This window comes from Ceratotherium simum, chromosome 9 (genome assembly GCF_057802395.1).
Source record: "Ceratotherium simum simum isolate JZ-2026a chromosome 9, ASM5780239v1, whole genome shotgun sequence".
Classification (NCBI taxonomy): Eukaryota; Metazoa; Chordata; class Mammalia; order Perissodactyla; family Rhinocerotidae; genus Ceratotherium; species Ceratotherium simum.
Window position 1 is genome coordinate 766,408 of NC_141908.1, and position 19,136 is coordinate 785,543.

Below are 19,136 nucleotides of genomic sequence, written 5' to 3' on the forward strand. Positions count from 1 at the left end.
CAAGGGCAACCCTTGGTGCTAGGAATCAGAACCCCTGGTTCATCCCCGTGGCCCTGGTGTGCCTGCATCTGCGAAGCCGAACGGCATCCCGCGCGCCGCCACGATCGTCTGTGCGCCTGGCCGGCCCGGGGCCAGGACCGCTGTGTCGGCTTTGAGGGTCCCCCGACCCCCCCGAAGGAGGCGCCGAGGGCAGAGCGCCGCGCCCGCCCGAGCCACCCCGCCCCTCCCGGGCCTCCCGTCCCCGCCCCGGCGTCCCCGCCCAGGCGGTGGGCGCGGGTGCTGGGCTCTGGCCGGCGACGCGCCGCGCACGTCGCGGGCGGCAGCGAGAAGCCCCGGCCGGCGGGCGCACGTGGCTCCGCCCCGCTCCGGGCGCTCCGGCCGCCCCGGCCACCCCGCTCCCGCCTTCTCTGGCGGGGTCTCGGGCTGCACCGAGCGCCGGGCGCAATGGCGAGGGCCCCGCAGTCCCGGCGCCGCCCCGCGGCCCCCGGCAGCGCCCTGCGCGCCCTGCTGCGCTGCAACCTGCCCCCCGGCGCCCAGCGCGTGGTGGTCTTCGCCGTGCTGGCGCTCCTCGTCCTCATCAACGTCGTGCTGATCTTCCTGCTGGCCTTCCGCTGACCGCGGGCTGCGCCGCGGTACCGCGCTGCGGTGAGTGGGCGGCGTGGGCACCCCCGGCCGCCGCGCGTCTTCCCTTCCAGCCCCAAGCCCATCCGGCTCCTCGCGCGCCCAGCCGGTCGTGACCCGAGGTGCGGCCGCTGGCCTCTCCCGGCCCGGTGAGCCCGCACCAGACCCGCCCCTGTCAGCCCACGTGCGAGGCCGGTCTGCGTGTGCGCCCCCCGGGGTGCGGCCTTGTGGATGACTCAGGGGCGTGGTGACGTGCCACAGGGTTCGTCCGTGTGTTCGCCGTGCCGTGTCGTGTGTGTGTGTGTGTGTGACTAAAATGGCTCGTCTGCGTGTGTAACTGAGGATGCGGATGCAGCTGTGCCCGCGGCTGCCCCTGGTTGTCTGGAAATAGTGTGCACGTGACCTCGGTGTGAGCGGGCCGGGCAGCATTGCGTGTGGGTTGAGAGGTCTGTGGAGGATGAGTGGGCGCCTGTGCGCACATTACCTGCAGTTGCTTTTCCCATTTTAGGTCTTAAAATAACGGGTCTCAGTCAGTGTGCCCTCCCCACAGGCAGAGACCTCCCCCGCCCCCCCTTGCAGGTGGGCACTCTGAACGCTCCCCACCCCAGGGCTGCACAGGGCTCGCGGGAGCTGAGCCACGTTCCCAGACTCCCATTGGAGTCCTCCCGCAGCGGGCTGCATACCTGAGAGGCAGGAGATGGGGCAGGGTGGGAAGGGCGGTGGGCGGTCATGGCCGGGGGAGAGAGTGCACTTTCAGGCAGAGCCTGGCTTCCATGGGCCTGTCAAAATCTCAAGGGCACAGGAGGGGATCCTGCCCCCTGCCCGTGGCTTGTCTTAGTCTTGAACTTGCCCTTCCACTGGGACACTCCCCCACCAGCCCCTGCGTACACACCCTATGCCTCAGAGCCAGCTTCTGCTCCCCTGCTAGGCCAAGAGTGAGCCTCCGACCCCTGCTCCACCCAGCTCTGGTGGGCGGGAGTCTTGGCTTCCCTGCCACTGGACCTCAGACAGAGTCCCAGGAAGGGCCTCTGCCCAGAAACCCACCCGGCAGGGGCCCTGGCCGCCTCTGGGCTGTCCTGGAGGTAGAATGTGGCTCTGGCCTCTTGGAGCTGCATTTGGTCTTGGTAACATCACAGAAACAGGTAATGTCATTGCTGTAACTCGTCAGAGTGCCTCCCATTTGTGGATCTACACAGGAGCTTTGGGACCCAGGTAGAGACATTGTTACTGTGGGCTTCCATGGGGACCAAGGCACAGGGAGATCAGGGAAGTTGCTCATAGCTGTGTGTCTATCAAGTGCCTCCTGTTCCTGGCAAGGTGCTGGGATGAAGAAGTGACAAGGGCGACCCACCTCCCCCCACCACCAACACGGGCTTCCAGGTGACTGGGCAGGACTGGTCCGGCTTGTCCGTACAGGTGTCAGGAGGTCTCTCTGGGAAGCCCTGCCTCTTTGCCTCACACCTGGAGCTCCCCCCCCCCCCAGCTCTGTAGAAACCACCCATGTAGGAGCCGCAGCCCTCTGCCAGGGCTGGCAGAGGAGGGCAGAGGCAGAGCACTGGGCCAGACAAGAGGGGCTTTTTTTTTTTTTTGTGAGGAAGATCAGCCCTGAGCTAACATCCGTGCCAATCCTCCTTTTTTTGCTGAGGAAGACCAGCCCTGAGCTAACATCTATTGCCAATCCTATTGCCAAAGCCCCAGTAGATAGTTGTTTGTCATAGTTGCACATTCTTCTAGTTGCTGTATGTGGGACGCGGCCTCAGCATGGCCCAACAAGCAGTGCGTTGGTACATGCCCGGGATCCGAACCCAGGGCCACCAGTATCAGAGCGCGCTAACTCAACCGCCAAGCCACGGGGCCAGCCCCCAAGAGGGGCTTTTGCTCAGCGCTCCTTTGAGGGAACCTGGGGACAGGGGGAGATGCCTGAGCTGCTTAATACCAGGCGGGAACAACCTGGGAAGGGAGACAGTGGGAAGCTGGCGTGTGTGGCGTGTGTCTGTATGACTTCCTCCCGGCCGGGGCTCCAGCAGTGAGGGCAGCGTCTATGCTGTCTGGGAGACCTCTGTGTGCAGCTGCTGTGAACCGAGGATGACAGCATCCACCTGCAGTCCTTCTCAGGAAATCAGACCTGCATCCCATTAGTGAGCGTGTGACCGTGTGCTTGCAGCCACACGTCAGGGTGTGCAGGGAGAGGGAGTCTCAGGCCACCTACTTCTCCAAGATCAGAACAACAAAGCTCACACAAGAAGTGTGTTCCCTGCTGGATCCTAACCTCAGTTGTCTCCTGTCTGTGAGAGAAGGTGCACGCAGGTTGTGGGTTATTCTAGGAGTGATTTCATCAGGGTTTGGAGCAGGTTTCACCCCCAGGAAATGGGAAGAACTGGTGGCTTCTGGATGTGCTTGCTCGGGCCCTACCTTGGAGGAAAGGCCTGGCCTGGGTAGACTCCAGTGCCTGCTGGCCTGCCCTACCCCTTTCCCCGCCCATTTGGGGCACAGTGGGGGCCTCTTAGACAGTGACTGGAACTCACTCAGGTGGAGAGCCAGCAGTCCTGCCGCGGCTCCACTCTGGTTCCCATTTCAGTGTGAGGATTAGCACCCACTGTGCCCTGAGGACACCCAGGACACACGGCCTGAAGCCAAAAGAGGACTCACGGGTGAGGGGGGCAGGGGCAAGCCGCTTGGAGGAGGAAACAGGGCAGAAGGCCTATCTGGTGACGCTTCGAGGCCTTGATTGCTCTGCCGAAGAGCCAGCCCGTGGCTCTGACAATCAGAGCCAACACTTGGTCCCAGCAGAGAGGGGATGGACCTCACCTCCTGTACAACCCTCCTCCTGCCATAAGAGCCCAGAGCCATTCATCATTCATGGAGCAGAAACTGAGCCCACATTACAGGAAAGCAGGTGTCAGCCCAACGGGCAATGAACCTCTGGGAGTGAGGGCTGCCTGGGACGGTGCCGTCTCCCTGCCTCCCGGGGCTGGGGAGCATCTCTCCTGATGTGAGGTCCATGACCACCAGGAGGAAGGAGCCATCCCAGTTAGTTCAGCAGAGAGACACTGATATAAAGAATTGTTAGCTGGTATCAAGTAGTTAGCTCATACCCAAACGCACAAGAACAGTACTGAGGGAGCAGCTACGAGACAAACCGACCTCTTCTAGAGCTAGGGGGAAAGGAAGGAGGTTGGAAGAATGAAAACTGAGAATCCTATAGGCTTGGGACCTGGAGCTCTGAGGAGGGCTGCTGCTCAGCTGGTGCTGGGGAGGAGAGTGGGGGCACCATGAGACTGGTTCTGCAAGTGTTCAGAAAACACTGCAAGCCAGGTTAGCTCCTGCAGTGGCGGGACACCACCGTCCCGGGGTGAAGTGGCATTGTTGCTTGTCGGTAACCTCTCCCAGGTACTGCCAGCCCACAAGAAGCCAGCAGGAGGGAGCAAGCTGCTTGCCTCAGCTCTGCAGTCCTCTCCAGTGCCACATGAGGAGAGCCTAGAGGGGAGCAGCTGGCACAGCAGAAATGCAGCTTGCGGGAGCCCAGTGCCAGCATCGCAGAGCAGAGCAGAGATGATGGGGGAAGCTGACAGACAGGGGTTTCCTCACTGGCCCAGTGGGGGTGGGAGGAAAATGTGCCCTGTGTAGGGGAGTGAGCAACATACTCGCCCCTCAGATTTGGTGGCTCACCAGGGTCCCAGTGGTCACATTCACTTCAGGCTTCATCATCAGCTCTGCCGGTCTAGGCACGCCCAGGGCATAGCACTGCCCCATGAAGAGGGATGCCAGAGTGAGCCCCTGTCTGCCCCTCTGTCATGTGAGTCAGAACCCCCTTTTCCCAGGGCTGCCGGGGGTGAGGGCCAGAGGGCAGCCTTACCCCACTGACCTGCTGTTCATGGCTCTCTCCACAGCTCATCAGCGATGGCAGTGTGGTCTGTGCTGAAGCACTCTGGGACCATGTCACCATGGATGACCAGGAACTGGGCTTCAAAGCTGGGGATGTCATTGAAGTAATGGATGCCACCAACAGAGAGTGGTGGTGGGGCCGCGTCGCCGACGGCGAGGGCTGGTTCCCAGCCAGCTTCGTGCGGGTATGGCACCGGCCTGAGCTTCTCCTAGGCCCGTAAAGAGCCAGCTGGCTCTGCTCAGAAATGCGGGCCTGAAGCACTCTGGGGGCCGAGGTGCTGGGCACAGACCTCCGGCTCGCAGCTGTGCTGGGACTGCAGGCTGTGGGCTTGGCGCTGGGTGTCAGGAAGGCCAGCCTGGGGGGTGCGACACAGCCTTCCCCTGCAGAGCTGCCACCTGCTCCCCCTGCCCCAGGGCCCTCAGTGGCCAGAGATGGTGGGTCAGAATGGCAGTGTGGCTGCCTCTAAGGGGAGTCTGCATATTAGAGTCCCACCGCCCAGGCAGCTCGGTCTACCAGGCTCTTCCTCAACACTGCGCAGAGCATCTGCTTGAGTCATCTCAGTTACAGCTTTCACAGCAGCCCAGGGGCTGGCACCGTCACTTACACTGGGGGAAACTGAGGCATGGACAAGTCAGTCCTTAGCCCAAGAGATCAGCCAGATCCTACCTGAGGTGACCTTTGGTCTCCAAGGAAAAGCCAGGACAAGGGCAGTGGGGAGGAGAGATCCCAGGCCCTGGGGTTCACAGCTTCTCCTGCCCCAGACCCCCTGGACAAGGTGCCCACTCTGCACCCTAAGCCATTCCTAGTACAAAGCCACATCACTCATGCGCTTATGTCACAGCCCCTAGAGGGCGCTATGAGCAACACTGGTTCAGAACTCTATAGTTAGTATCTGCTCTGTGCCCAGCACAAGCCGATGCTAAGGGCACCTTAGGGGGAGGCAGGTAGTCTGGGATAACGGACAGCTGCAGCGGTCATCGGACTGTCGGCCCCCTGTGCAGATGGGCACTGTGCGGGCGATGGGCGGAGGGGAGCTTCTCGCCCTGCCCCAGGCCCCTGTGACTCCTGCGAGTTCTCCTAGCTTTAGTTCCCGGCTGCGGGGCGCTGACCGCACCCCCCGAGGGCGCTGAATCCCCCCAGGGCGCTGACCCCCCCCCCGGCGCTCACCCCCACCCCGAGGGCGCCGACCCCCCCCAGGGCGCTCACCCCCACCCCGAGGGCGCTGACGCCCCCCCAGGACGCTGACCCCCCCCCAAGGGCGCTGACGCCCGCCCCCCAGGGCAATGACCCTCCCCCGGGGGCGCTGACCCCCGCGCGTTGCCCGCAGCTGCGTGTGAACCAGGACGAGCCCGCGGACGACGAGGCGCCGCGGGCCGGGGCAGGCGGGGCAGAGGACGGCGGGGCCGAGGCGCAGAGCAGCAAGGACCAGATGCGAACCAACGTCATCAATGAGATCCTCAGCACCGAGCGCGACTACATCAAGCATCTGCGCGACATCTGCGAGGTGAGACCGGCGCGCGCGGGCGGGCGGGCGCGGGCGGGGGGGCCGGTGCCGGGGCTGACGGGCCGCTCGGCCCAGGGCTACATCAGGCAGTGCCGCAAGCGCGCCGACATGTTCAGCGAGGAGCAGCTGCGCACCATCTTCGGGAACATCGAGGACATCTACCGCTGCCAGCGGGCCTTCGTGCAGGCGCTGGAGCAGAGGGTCAACCGCGAGCGCCCGCACCTCAGCGAGCTGGGCGCCTGCTTCCTGGAGCACGTGAGCGCGCCCGCCGGACCCCACCCCGCGCCCTGCCGCCCGGACCCCGCCCCCCGCCCGGACCCCGGGACCCCGCTCCCCGCCCTGCCCCCGGGGCCCTATCCCCAGCCCTGCCCCCGGGAGCCTACCCCCCACGTGCTCCTCGGACTCTGTCCCCCACCCTGTCCCCGCTCTGCCGCCGGGACCCTGCCCCCCACCCTGCACCCACCACCCCGCGACCCTGTTCCGAGGACCTGCTGCCCTGGCTCTACAGTGCAGTAGCTCCTGGGGGCTTGGCCGTCCCCCCGTACCCGGCCCACACACTGTAGCCTGCTTTGCCTTTGGCTCCCAAGCTGCCTTCTTTTGGAAGGCCACCTTGTAGCTGAAACCCAGGCAGCCTCCCATTCTTCCCAGAAGCTTCCAGGCCCAACTCCCCGACCTGCCCCACTGCCTTCACCCTTCAACACTGTTGTGGAAGTGTCTCAGTTTCTGTAGGGGTAAACCAAATCAGAGAAGGCCCCTTGGAGTGGGGGGCCTGGGCATCGGCCAGTGAGGTAGGAGATGGGTTGGGCCACCTGTTGAGCACTCCAGAGCTGTTCACAGCCAGTTCTGGGGTCTCTCACTCAGTGAGCAAACTGAGATATGTGGAATTTACAGTGCTTACTTCCACTAAATGCTAGTTGGCATTTAGCCATAGTTCACTGGTCTGGGCTAGATGGACTCCTGGTCTTGCCTGATGGGGAAAACACTGGTTTTAGCCCTCTCCTTTGCAGTCACGGGGGGTGAGTGACCCCATCAAGGACAGTGTGGCTCCTTCCATACCAGTGGGTGTTGGGAGGGGCCGGCCCCTCTCTCCAGCGGCAGGAGGAGAACTGAAGGGAGGGGTGGACGGTCCAGGTGCAGGAGTGGTGGGGGGCTGGGCACCCAAGTAAGTGTGGGACTTGGGTCCAGTTTTTCAGCAGCAGGAAGGGGAAATAGGGCAGGTCCAGGAGGAGGCACTTGATTGACATCACCTAGTGTGACCATCACAGGACCCCGCCCGCCGGCCAGCTGCTGTTACTCTCCTTCCCCACCGAAGTCCATGAAGTCCTAGGTCGACAGATGGCAGACCTGGTCTCTCTCTGGCTCCAGGTAGATGAAGCTTTTAAAAAGAAGAGGCACAGTGAGTCTCATGTGCAACAGACGCACAACGTGGACCTATCTGTCACGTTGTGTAGAATACAGTGACGGTGCTGTCCTTCAGATATGAAGCCGGAACTTGGTGAAGACGCAGCAAGACACTGGGCTGAGAATGAAAACAACCCGGGAGGCACAGCATAGACCCTCGCATCCATTTAATCTCTCTTAATCTCCCCACCCACCTCCTTTTGACCTTGACTGATAGCCCTTCCTTATTAGCATCATTGATCTCATCCAAAAAACTGACAAAGTATCTGCTGGGGGCCCTGCTGAGAAGGCCGGGTGGTGGGCGACAGAGGCGCACAGGTCTGAGTGTTCAGAGGTCTTCCCCATCCCAGGTGTGATTCCGTGTAGCTTGTGCCCAGTGAAGTAGGTAGACAGAGCCTGAGTTCCTGGAGCCCGGCTCCTGCTCCCTCCTGCCATGTGCCGGGGTCTTGGGGGACCTGGGGGCAGGAGCCAGCCTCCCTAACCTGCAGCCCTGCCCGCAGCAAGCAGACTTCCAGATCTACTCGGAGTACTGCAACAACCACCCCCGAGCCTGCCTGGAGCTCTCCCGGCTCGCCAAGCTCAGCAAGTACGTGTACTTCTTCGAGGCCTGCCGGCTGTTGCAGAAGATGATCGACATCTCCCTGGATGGCTTCTTGCTGACCCCCGTGCAGAAGATCTGCAAGTACCCTCTGCAGCTGGCTGAGCTGCTCAAGTACACGCACCCCCAGCACAGGTAGGAGGCTGCTGGTCGAGGGGGCAGCCTGAGGCTCTACACGCCTCAGGTCGGCCTGTTTGCTGAGTCCTTCTAATGTGCTGGGCACTGCTGCAGGCACTGCGGCCACAGCACAGAGGAAAACCACCCCTGCTCTCACGAGCTGTCGTTGCAATGAGGGAAGAGGACGTATTTGGGTATTAAGTTCCACTCTGTGCCGGGATGTATGGAGAAGACGGGGGTGTGCATTTGACAGGGGAAGAAATGGCCAAGGGGCACAGCCGCAGAGGGAAGCAGCTCCACAGGGGGCTTCAGGAGGCTCCCACCCCATCTCTGCTCTCCGTCTGGCAGCCCTCTCCCATCTCTGTTCTGCCCCAGGGATTTCAAGGACGTGGAGGCTGCCTTACATGCCATGAAGAACGTGGCCCAGCTCATCAATGAACGGAAACGGAGACTGGAAAACATTGACAAGATTGCTCAGTGGCAAAGCTCCATAGAGGACTGGGAGGTGAGGGCCTGACACCCCGGAAGATACCATGGGGCTTGCCCCTGAAAAATCTAGGAGGGAGCTGAGGCAGCGAGCCATGCTCCTGGGAGCTAGCAAACAGGAGCTGGTGGTGGGCAAGCGGGTCCTCCACTTGGGCCCACCAGAGCCCTGAGCTCCGGGCCCGTAGCGCTGCCTCCCAGAGCAGGCCCGGTGGCCTCTTTCCTGGTGAAGAGTGTGGGGCACGTGTGAAATACCACACTCCTCCCAAAGTGCAGTCAGCCAGCCCAGCAAGAGCGGCTGTTTCTCTGCCCTTAAGGGACAGGCCAGATCCCCCAGTTTGTTACCCACCAGGACTCCCACAGAAGGGCCCCAGCCTGCCACAGCATGACCAAAAATGGACCCACCGCCCAGAACCTCCTGGTTCCTTTCTCTGGCTCGCATATTCTCCATATCAGCCAATCTTGCCTCCTGAGGCAACACTGAGGCCTGAAGGAATGGTGACATTCCTGTCCTGCTCTCTCTATCCCCACCTATCTGGGCCCCACTCTAGAAATACAGAATTAGACTCCCTAGGGGTGGGGCTGAGCAATGTTGGTTTTGTTTTGTTTGGGGGTTTTGTTTTTTGTTATTTTTTTCACTTTCCTGGTGATTGGTTCTGAGGCTCAGCCCTAGCCAAGGACCCTACAAACTTTCTTATCCTAAAACTGAATGGCTGCCGACTCCTGGCTGTGGCTTGCATTTTCCAGGAGGAACCGGAAGGGGACAGGGCTTAGTCTGCAAGTTTGAAGTCTAATGATGGGACTTCAGGTACCAAATACATTGAACTGGGAGGAAGACCTCCCCTGCCCCTAAAAGACCAGCCTCAGAGGTGACTTCTAACCAGGTCTAATCATTCTCACGGCAGCACTGTCCAATTGGAGTATCACGTGAGCCACAAAGGGAATCTTACATGTTCTAGTAGCCATCTTAAGAAAGAGAAAAGGAAACAGGTGAAACTAACTAAAATAATGTTTTATTTAACTCCATATAGCCAAAATATCATTTCAACATGTAATCAACACAAAATATCATTAGTGAAATATTTCACATTCTTTATTTCATACTAAGGCTTCAAACTCCGTGTGGATTTTACTCACATGACGTCTCAGCAGGGATTACTACATTCCAAGTGCTCGCGCCACTGGCTGCTGAGGGGCCCCATTTTGCAGAGACAACCAGCTCGTGGGTCAGACCACCTTTCTACCCACCAACGGCCCCCACTACTTCCTTGGGCTTCCGGAGCAGCGCCCCTATGGCCTGCTGCTCCCTGCAGACCCTGGCCTGGTGGGGGCCACAGGCAGGGCCACTGGGGAGCCCTCCTCCTCAAGATGGAGGCAGGATGCAGAGCCCAGCAGAGGAGGCCTCCTCGAAGCTCACAGCTCTCCTTGGGCCCCCAGGGGGAAGACCTCCTGGCCAGGAGCTCAGAGCTCATCTACTCGGGGGAGCTGACTCGAGTTACACAGCCACAAGCCAAGAGCCAGCAGAGGATGTTTTTTCTCTTTGACCACCAGCTCATCTACTGTAAGAAGGTACCTGCCCTGCTGGGTAGAGCGGGAATGGAGGGAGTGCAGCTGCGGGCTGGGAGCAGCTGCCCAGAGAACAGGAGCCACACCCCAGTGGTCCCTCTGTCCTGGGGTCCTGAGTGCAGCAAGCTCTTCCCTGCTTAGGCCCTTAGGGCCGGGATGAGGGTGGCTCTTTGCAGAGTGAGCCTAGTAGCCTCGGAACCACGGGCAGCCCTCAGAGTCTGACCAGGGCCCAGTGAAGTGAACAACACCCTCCTTTCTCACCTAGCCCCTGCTTGCTTCTCAAGCTACCTCTTCTCTCTCTGCAAACCCCAGCTTCCCCTCCCCAGCCCTGGGCTCCTCTGCTCCTGGCGTACTCCTCGCTGCTAGCTTCTACTCCTCTTCAAAACATGGCCCACCAAGCCCTGTCCGGGAAGCCCTCTTGACCACTAGCTCTGGCCCAGCCCTGGTGGTCCTGGTGCTCTTCTCTGCTGTATGGTGTGGGCCCTGGCCCCGTTTCCTTGGCTGTCTCCCCACCAGACTATGGGTGACTTAAAGACTTCCTAGGCCAGTCAATAACTGTTAACTGAAAGAGCAAGGCTCCTCCATCCTGTGTTCAGCACAGTCGTGGGCCGCACTAGGTTTGCTCTGCCCTCATGAGCTCACTGCTGGGGAGGTGGGTGTGCAGCCCATCAGCCCTTCCAGTTATAGGGCAGAGGGTAAGGCAGGGCCTTGGACATGGTCAGGAGAGTGGTTCAGAGGCTGGGGAGGGGGCCAGCAAGCAGGCTGGACAAGGAGCTCACGGCATCTCTGGCAGGACCTCCTCCGCCGGGATGTGTTATACTATAAGGGCCGAGTGGACATGGATGACCTGGAGGTGGCAGATCTGGAGGACGGGAAGGACAGAGACCTCCATGTGAGTGTCAAGAATGCCTTCCGGTTGCACTGTGGCACCACAGGAGAGAGCCACCTGCTGTGTGCCCGGAAGCCTGAGCAGAAGCAGCGCTGGCTCAAGGCCTTCACCAGGGAGAGGGAGCAGGTGCGGCTGGACCAGGAGACAGGTGCGACCCGGCTCAGCCTTGCTCCTGTGTGAGGGCCCATGCAGCCATCCTCACCCCTCAATGCCCGGAGGTCAGGACAATCTTAGACTGAAGACAGCACATCTTACAGCCCAAGAGCCTCTGGGTCTGGCGAGGCTCCAGGGCACCTCTTGGTTTCAGCCCCAGGGCATGGATCTGCTAGCCTCTTGGGGGCGTTTGCTTCTACCACACGTGGACATGCATACACGCATGCACACTCCATAGGGTAGGGGCCCTCTGCTCAGGTGCGGGGACCTAGGGGAGCCCCTTTCCAGTATAAGCCCTGGGAGAGCCCTGGAGTGGGAGGCGGGCACTGGCCTCCAGAAGCCTCCCCCCACCCCCACATGAGTAGGGCATCTCCCCACTGCATTTCTCTCCTGTCGTGGGCCCCTGGCATCACACTCTGTAGTGACCAAGTCGGCTCTTGGTCTGAGAAAGAGCCTCCACCACAGTGGAGAGAAAGAACACTAGACACTGGACACACTAGGGATCAGGTGAGGGTGGGTGATGGGGGAGGGCAGGGGAGGATGTAGGGAGGGCCTGAGAAAGCACCAGAGCATCTCCTCTGCCTGGTTGGCCAAGGCGGGCTGGCTGAGCCCCATGCGGCATGATGGGCCCCCAAGCATGGTGGGCAGTGCAGGGTACAGAGCTGCACTGGTACCGGGGAGCACAGGACAGGAGCAACGTGGGCAGGGGAGGAGGGGGTGGGGGAAAGGCAGCCAAGTGCTCGCAAGGAAGCGGGGTCTCATTTGTGCCCCTCCCTCCTCCCAGGCTTCTCCATCACTGAGCTACAGAGGAAGCAGGCTATGCTGAATGCCAGCAAGCAGCAGGCCACAGGGAAGCCCAAAGGTAAGCAGATGGAGTCCCACCTCTACGCACGGCAGCCTGGCCCAAGCCCTGATCAGACTCTTCTCTGACCCCCAAAGCAAAGCCAGCTAACACCTAGTCCTCAGAGCTGCCCACTGCCCTTTGCAGGTGTTTGACCCCAAAGGTTGGTGCTGGGAGCCATCAGTGACGAAGCTGCATCAGTGTGCGGTTGACACCTTTGCTCTCAATCCCCTCAGACACCCACAGTAGCACCATTAGTAACAGAGCTCACTTCCCCAGGCAGACTGCTTTCTGGCAAGGGGCTGATCTCCCCATTCCTACAGACGTTAAATGCCTCGCACAAGGCCTGAGCCATGGAGAAGCTCCAGGCTCCTGAGCTCCCCTGGCGTCTCAGCCATCCCCTCTGCAGGCCAGAGGGTGGCAGCCCAGGCCCCTGGGTGTGGTCAGCCCTGTAGGAAGCAAGGTCCTTCCCATAGGCGTCTGAGGCACAGCCTTAGGACGGGCTCCATCCCACTCTCTGCAGTGGAGGCTGCTACCCTGCCCTGTGCCACCTGGCTCCCCAGGCACCTATGACCCCTGCCGTCTTCTCCTGCCCAGCCCTCTGCCGGCCCTACTACCTGACACGCCAGAAGCACCCGGCACTGCCCACCAGCCTGCCCCAGCAACAGGTCTCAGTGCTGGCAGAGCCCAAGCGGAAGCCATCCACCTTCTGGCACAGCATCAGCCGGCTGGCACCCTTCCGCAAGTGAGCCAGCGCCCCACCCGCCAGCACCATCTGGACCTTCCTTGCCTGCGGGCCTCCAGCTGTTCCTGCCCGAGGCCCACCACATCGGGCCCTCCTCTGCCTGTTATACAAACTGGAAGCGAGCAGGGCTGAGTGAGGAAGTTGCTCAGTGCTACCAGTACATGCCAGGTTCCATGCTCCCATTCTTGCTTTCTTTCTCACTACTGGTGCACTGAAGACACCAGCTGGAGATGGAGCCCCAACAGCACGTGAACCTCTCGCCCCGCTCCGGACCTTTGTGGGGCCTCTTGGGGGCCACAGCTCAGAACCACCCCCACCGGCCAACGTGCATGAGGAGACTGGCCGCTTTGGACATCTAATCATCCCTTCTTCTGTTGTTTTTGGGCAGGAGACCGTCTGCCTTCAGCCACCTGCAAAGCCAGGCTGTGTGCCCCTCTGCCCTCCAATTCTCCTTGCAGGCCTCCAGCCCCCAGCTGGTGGTACCAGGCAGCTTGCATCCCTGAGGGTGGGAACCAGGAATTCTGCGCACAAAAACGTCTGGCCCAGAGCCCAGCCGCTCTGCTTCCCAGTCCCTCTCTAGACACTCCTGGCTGCCGGACACCCTCTTCACTTGTGACATCTTTGTTTATAGTGGAACGAAAACAAAACCGTAGTCAGCTGCATACTTCTGTCAAGGTTTGTGACCAGTCCACGTATAGCTGTGGGTGATTCTAGAACCTTGTTCTAGTTTTTTTGTTTGGGTTTTGTTGTTCTAACAAACAAACAAACAGTGGAGAAAAAGAATTATTATTGGTGACACACAAGGATTGCCTTACCCTAAGTGAGCGTGAGAAGCCATAAGGACTGAATTCTGTGGCCCAGCATCCAGGACTGACCCACCCATCCAGAGGCCGGTGGGCAAGTGGGTTGGATGGAAGCCCACATCTTGCTGAGGCGGGGCGCCCATGAGTGTGGCCAGGGTCTGGCTTGTGGGTGTAGAGCGCCGAGCCATCCCTCTGGCCCATGAGAATTCAGCAGCATGTACAGTCCTTCTTGCACCATACCTTCTCCAAGCCAGAAGCCACATTTAATTTCATAAAGAAACGTGAAAAATAAGCTGGTGGCCAGCCCTTGTTTTCTGTTGGTCTGTATGTTTTCTCTTCTGCACCCCTTATCGTTCCTGTGCCTGTGATCTCTGACCTAGGCCTCTCCTTAAACTGCAGAAAGGAGCTAGCAGCACCGAGTGTGGTGGGGCTCACCCAGTTGCAGACCATGCCCTTAGGCTTTGGTGCAGAGAGCCTCAGGGGGGCTGGGAGGGCTGTGCAGCCTGGGAGCCCGCTCTCTCCGTGAGTGCTCCCAGAGTCCATGTTTGGCTGAAGTTAGCAAATGTGAGTTTGGGGGACAGGCGGTCCACAATCTTTTTGGGTCTCAGCTGCCTCCTCGCTGAAATGGGGTTCCCAGGACGCCCCGGCCTGCAGGACTAGAAGATCAAGGGCGGCTTCCCTCCCGTTCCCACCTGAGGAAACAAACAGTCCCCACAACCTGCTGCCTCCACATACCCTTACACACTGCCAAGGCCACTGGGGTGAGCACCACAAGGCCCTCTTGCCCCTCCCTGCATTTCCTAACTTGAGAGAAGCTATACCACCTCCCAGCCAGGCAAAGCCACCTCAAGACAAAACCCACAGGGAAAAATCATGAAAACCACAACGTGCAACACAAGTCAATCTTTATTGAAAACTGCAGTATTCATACAGAACAATTCTTGTTACAATAAACGTGCTTTTAAGAATTTTGAATCTGAGCTCATCTCAACAGATTGCATAAAAAAATTAAAATAGTATGACTTTACACATAATGGAACTGGCTCAGGATGGTGTTCCATTCCTTTGTATTGACACCTTAAGTTCAATGCAGAGGTGAGTGTGAGGGATGCCTTTAACACTGGAAGACACTGACGTAAGCTTTAAAAAAGTACCAAGAGAACGGTCTTAAAAAAACGGTATTTAAAAAATCATTAAAAAAAAAAAAAAAGGAACCGTTTCCTAGTCAGTCATAAGCCATGTGGCTCCTTGGGGCCTCTCCTCTGAGAGGCCATCACAGAAACCCTACCAGGAGCACAGGAAAGATGGCCTCAGATCCAGCCCAACTAGTCCACTGACACTGTCCACACCAAGATCCATGGGAGACTGCACCAGGGTTCAGGAGGCTGAGGTGAGATGCCTGTCATCTCCAACACCCCAATCCTGGGAGCACACTGTCTCCTAAAGCTCGCTGCGGGTCCCTGCACAGAGATGTCTGCCTCTCCTCTGTCTCCCCGTCCCAAATGACTTGACGTTAGTCCTGGGGACTCAAATACGGTTACCCCACAGGTTTTCTGTTCCTCAAATGAAGAGGGGTGGGGAAAGAGACAAATCCTCTGAAACATGTAAAATGAACTTCACAACTTGCTACCTGAAAAGATCAGACCCTCCTCTGCAGTGTGTCATCTGCAGTCTACTGAGAAGACTGCACCTACAGAAAGCTCAGGTTGAGTAATAAGCAGCTGAGGGAAAACACAGACATTTGAGGTGCACTAGAGAGGAGAGCTAAGCAGTCCGCCCCTCCCCTAAGCCAACCGCACTTCTGTTTAGAGACACACCCTCCCCTTAGAAAGCACCTCCCACCTCAAGCCACGCATCCTTCAACCTGCCCTTGCGCCCAGTGGAGGGTCAGACAGGCGTCCTGTCTTGTCTGGGCAATGTCCAGGCTGGCAATGATTGGGGCGTCCAGCCATTAGCTAACAGATGGGAGAAGGTGGCCCAACTGGTCAGCATAATACTGTTTCCAAGTGTTTACAAAGCACAGGTGAAGAAGTTCGGCTTTCTTTTTTTAAAGCAGGCCCCAATATCGATGTGGCTGGTGCCTGCCATCCTTTCACCACCCACTAGCAGGCACACTCACAGAAACCCATGTGGGGACAACACTGCCAGATATCAGCATATCCGAAATGCCTTAAGAATATATTTCCTCTCATTACTGAAGTGATGATACCACCAGATAGAACAAGGCTTACTGCATGCCCAGCTTGGGAAGGGCAGGATACTACTTACTGACCAGGTGCCCACTCCAAGGCTCAGGAGCCCCCTCATCTCCTGTAAATACTACATTTGCATAGCACTCAAGAAACAGACTCACAGAATAGCAACTGGTAGGCCTAATAACAACACCAATGAGAATGTTCTGGAAATATTTAATACAAGAGACATAAAAGGTTCTGGAAGCACCTCCATGCCTGTTACCATGCCCTGGTCCTGATGTTAACCTCACCTTGCAGAGGCAGTGAACTGATAGGACCATTGCTCAATGCTAAATACTCGGTCACCGGCCCAGATCCAAACAAGACTTCCTTAAGCAGAGAAACAGACCTCCTACACCCTAGGCAAGAGGCCGTACAACAAAGATATTCTAAAATATCCACGTTTATAGGCAATAGGTCCTGTGCTTCCCTGTCTCAACTTCTAAAAGAACCATGATTCAGCTGAAAGACTCAAATTAGGAATGTCACAACCAAAAAACACAAAATTTCTCTGAAATGTTCCACTATTGTGCTTGGATATCAAATTATGCAACTTTATAACAGAAGTTCTATTCCTTAATTAATTTTACTGCAATTAAATGCTGCTAAAATGACAACCTATGATAGTTTTGTTACTGTTCATATGTCAGGAATCTTACCTGCTAGATACATTCTAACTTTCATCATATTTGATAGGTGATGCTCTCATAGTTTCAAAATCGAAAAAATTTCCACACAGATGTATTCCATAAAGCAAAAGTATCTGATCAAGTCTCCCAACTCAACTTTACAAAGGGAAAAGATTTTAAAAAATTATAGAGGGAAAGTATTTATGAAGCTGATGTAAACGGGGGGAAAATGCAACCCACTCTTCTTTCTCTCTTGAAAACACAATTTAATTCAGTGCTCGTGAAAACACTCAACTGTGTGTGCCAAGTCTCAAGCAAGCCTGGATAAACATCCTATATAACTTCTCATACCTTTCTCCTGAATTCAAATGATTCCACCTCTGACAGGGAGTTGTGTGTGTGTGTGTGTGTGTGTGTGTGTGTGTGTGTGTGTGTGTGTGTGTGTGTGTGTGTGTGTGTGTGTGTGTGTGTGTGTGTGTGTGTTTTCATTTTGCTGTTTGTGGCTTTTTTAAAGCATACACTAAAATTATATTTTCTCCTAATCTGTTACACTAAATTGGGGAACCTGACTTCTTGTTCCTCAGTCAGTTCAGCCCCTGGAACCCTTAGAACCTACTGACACTACAAAGCATCCACTATACAGAGAGAATGACCAACACAGAGTTGAAGAAGTGGACACAAACATTGTGCCTGGGATAAATGGCTACTACACACACACACACACACACACACACACACACACACAAACACACACACATATGTTAAGTGCTCATGAAGCAATTTAAAGTACTTATCAGTAAACACACTATGTTAATAGACATTAGGAATAAGGAATCTTCTGTTTACAATAATCCATGCAAAAGTATTCCTAAAATTCTTATAAAATACAATGTGAAAAAGAAAATTATGAAGAGTACTTACTATAAAAAATAAGGTTACCAAAGGCTCAGGGGTCAGGTGTCCCACTCACCAACCAAGGCTGAATGGCAAACCAGCACCAGAGCACTGACCTAGCTGCCAGAGACACAACAAGAGCAGGGTCCCTGCCCAACCAAAGCCCATGGCACTTGAAACAAGGATGGGGTGGAACACAGTCACATCCCACCCCTGCCTGACAGACTGCTGGAAGGAAACAAAACCCTCCCCCCACCCCCTCTGACTCTCTGAGAACAGACACGCACTCCCATCCATACAAGATGGGCACATTTAGGCAAAAAAAAATCCTCTTGATCTTGTATGTACAATATTCAGACTTTAAATACAAAATCCTTTCTGTAATAAAACCCCAGCAGGCAAATACATTCAGATGCTGCCTACACTTGCTTTGTGCCGAGCGCCCTCAGCTGCAAGAAGAGCCAGCAGAGGAGACTCACGGATAGCAGGCCCAGCCCTCCCCAAGCCTGTCTCCTAGGAGGCCCCTCCAGACAGTCTCAGAGGACACATCCCCATCAGGGGGATGGGCCCAAACAGCCACGCCCTGCCTCTCTGAAAGAAAGACTCAATTTCAAATAAAGGTTTGTTCCCTTTTAATAGTTCTTAAATATAACTTTCTTCATGATACACAGCTGAAATCTTTGCCCTTCTCTGTGGGGGAAGAACAGCAATGCCTACATATGTTTTCAGCTGACTCAAACATTTCTCAGGAAAAAAAAAGGAATGATTTTCTAAGCTGAATAAAGGAGAGGCCGAGACCTCCTCCAAGTGTGGCTGTTCCTCATTCACACACCTTCCATCCCAGGAAAATAATTTAGTTCTACATAGGACTTTTCCAATAAAGATACAGAAAAACACCAGTGCTATCTGTAAGAGACTGGTAATGAGAATTGAGATAGCAGAGAAGACTGCTTTGCTGATACGTAAACTACCTCTTGCCCCTAATTGTACTGGCCACACAACTCTACCCTTCCATGACAATCATTAAGAAATGTCCACATCGCACGGACCCCACAGCCTAAATGGAAAAAAAGGGATGCCCACTGACCCAGCTGCACCCACGCAGCTGTAGCCCTCCCTACACTCCCCCACTCCTGCAACTCTCTCCCAGTGCAGTCCATGTGAAAGAAAGAGCTGGCTGCAACTCTGAGTCCATGTGTCCAACTGGCAACCCACATCAACCCCAAAAGGTTGAAGACTCATCTAAGAGATTTCAGATGCTCTATGAAGAAATTCACTTTAACACTTATAACTTTAAGACTTAGCATACATTACAACAGTGCATTAGTGATACAAGTTGTAAAATACTTTTCCATTCCTTTGGATTTTGCGTATGATGGGTTTGTATCAGTCACTGCAGGTAGACTGAGCAAGCTCTGTTTTTGTGTTTGTTTTTTTTAAACATGCATTCAACTAGATATGATTCAGAATAGATTAATACTCCCTTTTTATCATTACAGTTAGCTAAAAAATTGCCAGGCAGCCCACAAAACGGGATTTGCTTTAAGACCAACCCAGAGAGCCAGCTGAAGACTCACAGCGCTGGGAGCTGCCGGGCCGGGCTGCAGTAGTGTTAGCTAAGTGTCGAGAGCATTAACAAAGTCCTGGTTGGAGGCACGAGGCCTGCAGCACCAGCTGTGGAACCTCCGTAACGTGAACGCAGAGCTCCATCCTCAAACCTGGGGGGAGAAAAACAGACACACAGTCACGGAGCTCTCTGGCACCGCTGCTCC

At 56.5% G+C, this 19,136-nt stretch overlaps 3 protein-coding genes across 7 annotated transcripts in view; 2 read left to right on the forward strand and 1 right to left on the reverse strand.

Annotated features, from left to right (window-relative positions):
* Positions 1-17,227, forward strand: part of LOC101404700 (rho guanine nucleotide exchange factor 4) — an 80,954-nt gene extending 63,727 nt beyond the window's left edge. The window contains exons 1-10 of one of the 2 annotated variants that reach the window (XM_087434985.1): positions 4,337-4,417; positions 4,512-4,691; positions 5,835-6,011; positions 6,087-6,266; positions 7,913-8,145; positions 8,503-8,632; positions 10,048-10,179; positions 10,970-11,213; positions 12,003-12,080; positions 12,623-17,227. In XM_087434985.1, coding sequence (XP_087291111.1) covers positions 4,373-4,417; positions 4,512-4,691; positions 5,835-6,011; positions 6,087-6,266; positions 7,913-8,145; positions 8,503-8,632; positions 10,048-10,179; positions 10,970-11,213; positions 12,003-12,080; positions 12,623-12,936 — 1,713 coding nt within the window. In that variant the 5' untranslated portion in view covers positions 4,337-4,372 and the 3' untranslated portion in view covers positions 12,937-17,227. Of the gene's footprint in view, positions 1-4,336; positions 4,418-4,511; positions 4,692-5,834; positions 6,012-6,086; positions 6,267-7,912; positions 8,146-8,502; positions 8,633-10,047; positions 10,180-10,969; positions 11,214-12,002; positions 12,081-12,622 lie in introns of those variants that run through there. The other variant, XM_087434984.1, reaches the window with a different exon arrangement.
* SMIM39 (small integral membrane protein 39) lies at positions 371-615 on the forward strand. The gene has a single exon (XM_087434990.1). The coding sequence runs from the start codon at positions 445-447 to the stop codon at positions 613-615; it is 171 nt and encodes a 56-aa protein (XP_087291116.1). The 5' UTR covers positions 371-444.
* The window catches only part of FAM168B (family with sequence similarity 168 member B), a 59,379-nt gene continuing 54,738 nt past the window's right edge, over positions 14,496-19,136 (reverse strand). For all 4 annotated transcript variants that reach the window (XM_087434986.1, XM_087434987.1, XM_087434989.1 and 1 more), the window contains one exon: positions 14,496-19,082. The gene's annotated coding sequence lies outside the window, so the exon portion shown is untranslated. The remainder of the gene's footprint in view (positions 19,083-19,136) is intronic.